This window comes from Vollenhovia emeryi, unplaced genomic scaffold, assembly GCF_000949405.1.
Source record: "Vollenhovia emeryi isolate VEMERY1.0 unplaced genomic scaffold, V.emery_V1.0 DF939311.1, whole genome shotgun sequence".
In the NCBI taxonomy this organism is placed as follows: Eukaryota; Metazoa; Arthropoda; class Insecta; order Hymenoptera; family Formicidae; genus Vollenhovia; species Vollenhovia emeryi.
In genome coordinates, this window is record NW_011967055.1 from 34,932 (window position 1) to 44,437 (window position 9,506).

At 39.3% G+C, this 9,506-nt stretch overlaps 1 protein-coding gene across 1 annotated transcript in view; it reads right to left on the bottom strand.

Annotated features, from left to right (window-relative positions):
- Positions 1 to 9,506, bottom strand: part of LOC105558786 (stress-activated protein kinase JNK) — a 100,383-nt gene that overhangs the window by 10,735 nt on the left and 80,142 nt on the right. Inside the window, exons 3-4 of the mRNA XM_012006693.1 lie at positions 6,249 to 6,677; positions 799 to 1,057 (exon numbers count right to left, since the gene is read on the bottom strand). Coding sequence (XP_011862083.1) covers positions 799 to 935 — 137 coding nt within the window. The 5' untranslated portion in view covers positions 936 to 1,057; positions 6,249 to 6,677. The remainder of the gene's footprint in view (positions 1 to 798; positions 1,058 to 6,248; positions 6,678 to 9,506) is intronic.

The following is a 9,506-nucleotide window of genomic DNA, read 5'->3' on the forward strand; positions in this document are numbered from 1 at the left end:
AATACATAGGAATTGAGTGCTGTTATCCCTTATTTCATATACGTGGGTTTTCCGAAGGTTTACCTTTATGCCGAAACAGAATGGGTTCATGAGTCTGTGGTAGCAAATTTATAATATCATATCTGACATTGTTACAAGTGAATAATTGGATATTTTTGTAGTTAGGTAAATTAATAAATTAAGAGTAGAAGTACAAAAACAGTCAAAGAAATAAGATAATAAGTTAAATAAATTAGTTAGCTAATAATAAATTAATAAGCACTTACAACGTTTCCATATTGTACTTGAAAAGGACCCGATAAAGGGGTTGAAACGTCGTGACTAAAATAAACATCATTTTTGCCAGTTTGGTCGATTTTTTAAAAATTCCCCTTGGTAAAATGGTAAAATTACAAAAAAAACTCATAAAATTCTTCAAAATGCCGCTTCGTTCCACGATTACAATACTCTGAAGATACATTTTAAAAGAAAATCCATATTAACTCAATAAAAACAGAGCACACGTATTTTGCCAGGAATGTTTCTCGTTAGTCGAATTAATGTAGAAAATAAAGTCAGGGAAATTTAATTCAAGATACTGCGAGAAACACATAGAACGTGAGAGGATGCTACTTTGCGGGAGCACAAAGGTCAAAGGATACACGGCCAATTTTCAACAATGGCTCCAGAGAATTTAACGTAACCGGACGCGAAACAAGCGCTCTTTGACGAAGACTAAAGCTATAATATTAAGGTCAGCGAAGACGGAAAAGTAGACATATTTGCGGCGTATGATCCATCATACGGGCTTGTACTCACCAGACGATACCCTGAGCGCCGACGCCACGCGGCGCGACGTCGACGTATCTCTCGGGTATGCAAAGCTCGGTGTCGCCGAAAACGCCACGACGATAGCCGCTCCGAACGTTGCTCGATTCCATCGCGTTCGTCGCCATCGCATTACCTCTTTTCGTAGGTTCTTTAATTCTCCGTTTCTCCCTTTGTCTCCCTTTCTTTAGCTCTCAGACCCGCGGCGGTACTCGTGCCTTAACTTAGGTAGTGTATATCACGCCTCTAGCTACCAAACCAACGACACAAGAACTACAGGACACAGAAAACGAAAACGATCAAGCCGATCGCGGCAACGGAGAAAATTTATCGTCGCCGGGCTTCGGCGACATTCGTGGCCGAAGGCTCGCTTTCAGCGGTGCGATTAAATGGCGCGGATTACGGGCCCGTAATGAAACTCATTTATTTCCGTTAATATCACAATTTATTATATAAGAGAAGACAAATAAATCCGTAATCACTAATGTCATTAATTTACGTTAAACAATTAAAATGTATATACCTGTAGATATCCGATTTTAAACTTCTTTTAATTGACATCGGAGGCCTTTTATTCTTTCAAATTCATTAATTGCGAAATAAGTCGCCCAAGAATGTAAATTAAAGTACGGCGGCGCCGGATGGCGATTTTTATTATATTTATCTGGCAAAAATGCAGAAACTCGTCGGAAGATATTAAATTATATTTTGCGCCTCGAGTTGCAAAACGCATCGCGTCTCGCGGAACGTAATTTTTCTCCGTCGACCGCTGCAACAACGTCACCGACAGCAGTCTCAAAGGACAAACGAGCGTAATGTATAACTCTTGGAACGAGCTCGAGTTAGGCCCGTCGCTCTACCTGGCAAGATCTCTTTTCCTCTCTCCTTCTCGCTCGATTTTCCTTCGAGAACGGCGTCGCGCGAGCTCGTGCTTGATTGTTGGAACCATCCATACAATCTAATGCGCTTTCAGCATATTCTTGCGAGATCACCCCGTAGCATATATTTTGCGCCAATGTTAATCGCAATTGACAGTTGGTAGTGCAAGAGAGTGTTGGATGGATCCAAAAACCATGCAAGGATAAGCAAATCGGCAAAATAAAAAGTCGAAGTAATGTGAAATAAAATTACAGTCGCCAATAAGATTGCTATAGTATTGCACAGTTGTGCAACGTATAGCAATCGTTCTGAATTACACTTTATGTCCATAAGATATATAATTCAGGATATTACACATATATTTGTATATGCAGAAAATTTTTATAGAGATAAAAACTAAGAAACCAAATGTGCATCAAAGGATTTGAAATAAACGTCAACGTTTATCGAGCCACAAACGCTTTACGTCTCTTACGATAATTTTAAGCTCTTGTCAAATTATTAGCTTTGATCTGTAAACTTAGAAAATCATCAGCGCACACGAGACATTAACGCCGGTATTTATAGCCGGATCTTATATTCAAGACCGCCTTGAATTTATCTAAAGATGCTGTACGGAACATTTCATCGGCTCCGGGGCATTTAAAGATGATCTTGAGACAGTCTTGACTATAAGACCTGACTATGAATACTGGCCTAAATCAGACAATCAGATAGAACAAAGTGCAATGTTTCCCGGTATCTTGCGCTTTAGATCTCGAGTTACAGATCGCAATTCATGATCCAAACGTACTTCGCAGTTGTGGCTCGTTAAACGAACGCGAGAGGTTCAATTATCAGAGAGTCCAAGCCGGAAAAATAACGAGCGGCACCAGAGATACGCTGCTAAATAGGAAGCACTTCAAAGGCACCCTTCCATCGAATACACATATAATCCTAAGTATGGATGGTTCTCCACGACAGAACATTACCTCCGTCCTACCTGTCGAAATGCCGTGTTCACGAGCAAGACAGTTTCCTCGTGGGAGAAATCGCATTCGACGGCCGGTTAAACGCGATCAAACGAGCTCAGAACTCCCCTCCGTCTCTCCTCCAACATTTCTGTATGCCTCGCAGCTTTAGGATAATGGTAAAAGCCACCCGGGTATATTCTCGCAGGGATTTCAAGAAATCATTAACCCTTTCCCCTCCCCCCGGAAAAATCTCTGACTTCCAAGCGACGTATACCTGGGTAAGCTTCCATAGCACCAATTGTGACAGTTCTGCAAAGTGCGATAAGGATTGTGATGCTAGAAATTCGCGAGGATCTCTTCCTAAAAGCACGATAATAAAAGAAAAGACAACGATCAAAGATAAGTGAGTCGGTACACTGATAAAAAAATATCTTGATCCAAAAAAATATTACTTTAGTTAAGAAAATTATTCATTAGGTGGCTGCTCCTAATAGCTTATTAACTTAAATTTAAAAAATAATAAATTAATTAAAACATGCATGCTTTAATTTAAGTATTTATTAAATATCAAATAGATAATTAAAAATTTTTTAAATTTTATTTTAATTCTATAAAATGTTTACTAAGATGTAATTTTCACAGCGAAGAAAATTGATTTCTTCTTTAAAAAAAACAATTAATTTATTTAATAAATAGTATTCTATATCTCATGAAATCTGTATTTGAATGTAGAAAATGTAATGATTTAAATTAATTTACTTAATATAATACATAGATTTACTTAAGATTTGATACTTTTATTTAAATAGAACAAATATTTACTTCAGTAAAAAAATAATTTTAAGTAAATCTCTTTGCTTAGTTTAAAAAAATTTTTTTGTCAGTGTACAACAGCTCAACATTTTTTAAAAGAAATTCGGAAAAGCAATCTCAACGTGAGGAAACGAAATTTGGATCGATATCTCGAGTTCTTCAAAAATATCTCCGCGATACATTGATACTTTCACAAATTCTTGAAGGTACATTTCAGTAGGATGCGAGCAAGTAGAGTGAATCATCTCTTTTGCTTTCTCTGAAATAATTTCGGAATGCGCATTCCTTTCGATGCGTAAAACTTTCAGAATATATTTAATCTCCGAGAAACGCCGCCAACCCGAGACATACTTCATTGGCATTTTACAACATCGCCTCGATCCCGGCAGTATCGAGATACCTCTCGTAACTGCGAATTTCAATGGATACTTCATGCCCTCGCGAGATCTTCGTTATAACATTTTTTTAGCCGCTAATATTCCATTACGTTAAAACAAAAAGGGCACTGTCTGATTTATAATGTTCCTCCTGATTATAATGTTCCCCTTTCGCAGGATAATGAAATTTTTTAGCGTTGGCAAAAATTATGTCCGGTATTCCCGATAACGTCCAGGATTAACGTGCGGGTCACAGATTCCACCGTGAATAATATCCGGCCGTCGTTAGCCGATTTCCTTTCCTGACCTACCTTCCATGCGTACGAAATCAAGCGTCCTTTTCGAGAGCAGCTCGCTCTCCTCGAGGAGAGACAAAACGAAAAGGCGGCTCGCATATTTCCCGTAATGGACCACGCTACGGCAGAATTTTTATCGAAAACCGATATCCGCGCATTCCCTCCGACCGTTCGTTCGTTCGTTCGACTTACCTGCATGCCGCGGCCAGCGTGTATTGTTCGAGATTGCGCTTTCTCGGATAATGCAGTATTTCAGTTCCTATCGAACGGCAAAGGGGAGACATGTGCGAGGCACCGAGGAAGACGATCCGCGGAACGATAATCGTGATGGATCCCCGTTTACTCGTACAATCGATAATGTTCCCCGTGAATTTCAACAATTTTCCAAACGACCTCGGGGTAGAAAACTAGCATCACACTAACGCTAGGAACGAGAGCGAAGGATGAAAATAATGGCCGTTTGCGAAATCATCAGACCTACCAGAAGAACAAATTAAAAAGTGTAATACCTTGCCATTAGGTTTACCTACTTTATAAGAATATCCAAGTTAGAAAACTGAAATTTAGATAATTTTCTCCCAAGTTCTCAAGAGGATATATAAATTATATAAAATGCAGAGAATATTCCGATTTTACTCTATTTATATCCCGCTCTAAAAAAATTCTACTTTTCGATCTTACTTTTAAAAGAGGGTCGGTGAATATTCGAGGTGATATCACGAGAGAGACAAATCGTACTTAAATTCAATGAATGAAAAAATTGATTCATACACTGAGAAAAATTTCCATCGGATAATCCAATTAAATAGTGTTTTCGATGGATGGTTTTTCCGATTACGTTTTCCGAGTAAATTATGGATACATCCGATGAAATTTATCCGATAAAATGCAGTTGCCGATGAAATCTTATTGAAAAACCGATCATATTGTTCATCGGATATACAATTTAATTGGATATATCCGTTTTGAATTATGTAATTGGATTATCTGATTATATTTGATCGGACATTTTTCTCATTGTACTGGATTGCTTGCGGGAGCCAATCAGAACTAAAAACCGGTACGAAAACTTTCCAAAAGCTCTTCTAAAATTCTTCGAAATGCCGGGTTGTTCCACGATTGCACGATTTTCCAGGTAAATTTCCAGAGAAAATTCCATCCCCGTGTATATCGTCTTTCTCCTACCGTCCATTCTTATCGAGTCTCCAGCGAAATCTTTTTATACCGTTACAATCGTTTTACCTTCGGTTGTCGCAACGGTTAAATACCGCTCTAAATACCCTCGAGACGCGGAGGGAGGACCGTGGCGGGACCGGTGCTCAGACGTTCACGAGAAAAGGGGAACGCGATCGATTTAATTTTCCTCGTCTGAAAATTGCGCATCGACGGCGGACACGACGACAACGAGGAACGCCGTGAAACTGTCGCCGAGGACGATTTTTCCGACATCACGCCACCGGCGTACAAGGAAAGGGCGTTCTGCCTCTCGCCGTCGTCGTCGTCGCTCCCCGTCGCCGGAAATCCGCGTACTCTCGCGTACTCTCGCGAAATCTCGACATCCCCCTCGCTCCGAATCGAATCGCTCGATTTACTCTGCCTCCCCCGTTGCTCCGCACATCGTTCCGTTACCGTCAAATAAAAGAAACCTTAGTTAACCCTCCGCCTTCCCTTCGAGATATATTGTATGTCGACGTAGCGATACGCCCGGCCTCAAATCTTATATTTTTTACCTGTGATGGATGCTGCCATTGTTATTGGTTGTATACGTAGCTTGAAGGCGGACGGCGTCACTTTATGCAGGAAGCGGATATATCGTGGGACGCGTCAAAGCGGCACGTAATAAACATCACGCGCGATAGACGAAACTTTTCACAAAACTTTCGTACCGAGCATTCGATATTGGGTCTGGAGACTGAATCGATACGTTCTTTACGAGTTCTCTTCGATTGTTTTACCATCTTTCACCTTCGTGTAAAATCGCTAGACTTGTTACGGGGTCTCGCTGGGACTTTCGGGGAGGATCCACCGGATCGCGCGACTCGCACGTGTCTCCCCTTAATTCTAACAGTCCAATACTACAAACAATTATCGCCGAATCGCGCAATAATCAGCGAAGCACTCACCAGACTATCCCCTGCGCGCCCGACCCGATAGGCTTGAGGTTTTGGTAGCGTTTCAGGATGGTGAACTTGGTGTCCCCGACCTCGACCGTGTAGAACATGGCGGACAGCCGGGTTGTCATGTCAGGCCCCAGGTAAGGCATGCGCCTCGGTGTTCGTCTCTCCTGCTGCTGCTGCACCTGCGCCGCCGCCTGCACCTGCACACCGTCCACCCCGCTGGAGCACTCCTGGTGCACTCGACGGGGACTTACGCTCTTAGCCACTTTGGACGCGAGATTTTCAGTCCACCCGCGGAATAGTAGCAGCGACAATGCAGGCGGGTGGTACCGGAATGCGCTGCGCCGGCAAGTGCCAGGTCAGACCGATCCTCCTGCGGCAGATCGCGCCTCAGCACGCAGCTGCCCGATGAGTCCCTACGCACCCCAGAATTGTCTGCAACGAGAAAAGGCGAAAGTTCGCATAAATCCGTTATTTCCACACGGAATTTTCTTTTAAAATTTATCCTGGAAAATTATGTAATCGTGGGACGACACGGTATTTCGAAGAGTTTTACGAGTTACCTGAAACTTTACCATACACTTCACTACACTGGACAAAAAATCTGATAGATTCAACCAGTCGTCTGTTAGAAAATGGACAAGTCAGAATTCCTTTAGGATTTAGCAGATGTGTAGTGAAGTCTAGCAAACTTCTGGTTATGAAATATCTTTCATGGTAAATTTTCATTTTCTAACAGACGACTGGTTGAATCTATCAGATTTTTTTTTCAGTGTAGCAATTACACTTAGTATTTTATAATATTATGTGAAATGTATGGTACAATTTACAAAATTCCTAAGATTCTTCAAACTTCCATGTTGTCCCGCGATTTTCAGGAGAAATTTTAAGAGAAAATTCTCTCCGCGTATCTGCCAATTGTTAAATCGATATTGCTTGCTATATCTGTCGCAGCTAAAAATTATACGAACCTTTAAAGTGTAATACTATTCACAACGGACCGAAGCAGTTCTTACGTTTATTTCGATTTCGTGGTAACTTTGACTATAACGGGACTTTTTGTCAAGAAATGAAGAAATTAGAAAGACAGAGACTGGAAAAGTGCGACATTTGATTTTACATAAGAATTTCACAATCTAATAATTCCTCTCAAGAGCGTAGTGGCAAAGTGCACGCGACATTTGTGGATAATCGGAATTATGAGCATGTCAATGTCATTCACGCAGGTCTGTGCGTGACTGATTCGTGTGTATAACAAACAAACATTAATCAAGGAAACGTCACGTTAAGGAAACGCGACGTAAAGCCAAAGGTCGAAAATAAGTTTCGCTACACCTTCCACGGCTGGTCGTGATAGCGAATTATTCTGGCGGGAAACAAGAGATAAAGACTCCAATTTAAATTGAATTATCATGTGAATTTCAATGAGAAGAGAACACCACATGTGTCCCAATTGCACGCCCGACCGTAGATTAGCACCAAGATGAGAAATAATTCGCGACGTTTCAACGACGCTCGTGCATTCGAATAGATTCGAGTACCCGCTGGAAACCATTTTAACATTTCCATAGCTCATGTATAAAGCCAGTTAGAACCCGCCTTGAGTTCATTGTCTGAATCAAGCTTCCACTCGGCCAAGAACCAGCAAAGATCCACTTGGGATCTACCTAAAAATTCAGCCAGGATCCAAACTGAATCTAAAATTGGATCCAAATCTCTCTCTCTCTCTCTCTCTCTCTAGGTTTACATTAGGAAACCAGGAAGATTCCATTTCACGACTTATATTATGCAACATACATTTTAAACGGATTTATCTTTAATTATAGCTTTACGATTAGCATTGAGTTACAATTTTACTATCTGCATTTTTTTTTAAATATTTAAGTAAAAAATTTAGCAATATCATTCAAAATATTTAAGTGGAAAGCAGTATAATTTACTGTCGTGTTATTTTTATGGTTTTTATTGCAGAAAATTAGAAGCAAAAATACTAATATTGAAAACGTACAGAAACCAATGTGTTCGTTCCACTTCATCTCCGATATATCATATATCACACATTTAATATATGCGTAGTCGTTATAAATGGAGCTATTAATGATTATCGTATAACATACTATCAATCACAGGATATAATTTATTCGACATCATAACTCGTCCTCATTCAACGAGGAGAATTGATATAACACCGACACGTTTGTACAAAGAGCCCGTATTGTTTGCGAATATACGCATGTTTTTATTTGAATCGTTTATCACGTCAGCAACGCAGATGAGAGAAGTCACTCGTCTATTATTTTTTGGTCCAGAGTGTGAGCGAGAACTGCAATCGAGACGAAATTATGAAAGTAACAAAATACGGTGCAATTGCACAAATGGAACCGTTTCTTGTCTCGACTTTCTACATTTTCTCGGATGGATAGAAAAGAGCGACACGAGGAGCAACCATCAGGTATCGGTATAATTAATTTTATAGAACTATTGTTTTGTATTGCTTTTGAGTTGTAAGTACAAAAACTGAGAAATAAAAGGATAATTAAAATAAGGAGATTTTAATTTTGAAAGAAAAAGTAAGAACTCTGATATTGAATACATCCTTTACCTATCAAATAGCTTCGAATTTAACAAATAAATAATTCAGATATATTACAAACAAAATAGGTTAAAGTAGGTTACATTAAACGAGATAATTTTGCGAATGTAAGTAGTAAATTGAGAACTGCAGAAAAATAGATTTAACGAGATTAAATAACTACGTGTGTCAGTAAATAGAAAAAAGACGGACGGACGCAAGCATATTGTAGCTGATGATAAAAGGATTTTGTGAGAAAATTATGATATCAGACAAGAGATTTAAAAAGAAGCAACAAGAGATGTTTTAATTTCCTGAAAAGTCTCGGAATATAAATATTACATCAAAGAGATAATTTTTGTATAACAAGGAGGAATTCAAAGCAGATTTTCAAACCCTCAAATCGATTAAAAGTATTACTTGTTGATTTTTAACATCGTAATTTAATGCTACGTATAATAAATACTAATGTACAATTTTTAATACTTTGTCAATAATAAAATGCCATTAATAACATAACTTTTTGTTAAGTATATTCGATGGTCAAGATGTTAAAAATAAGGAAACCGACGTGGGAATAATTCTGAGAATGCGGACAAAATCACATAAAAATTTAACAACTTACAATATCAAAACTAAAATAGAAAGAGTTTCCAAAGTAGAGGCTAAGCAAGAATTAGATTAGAACGGGG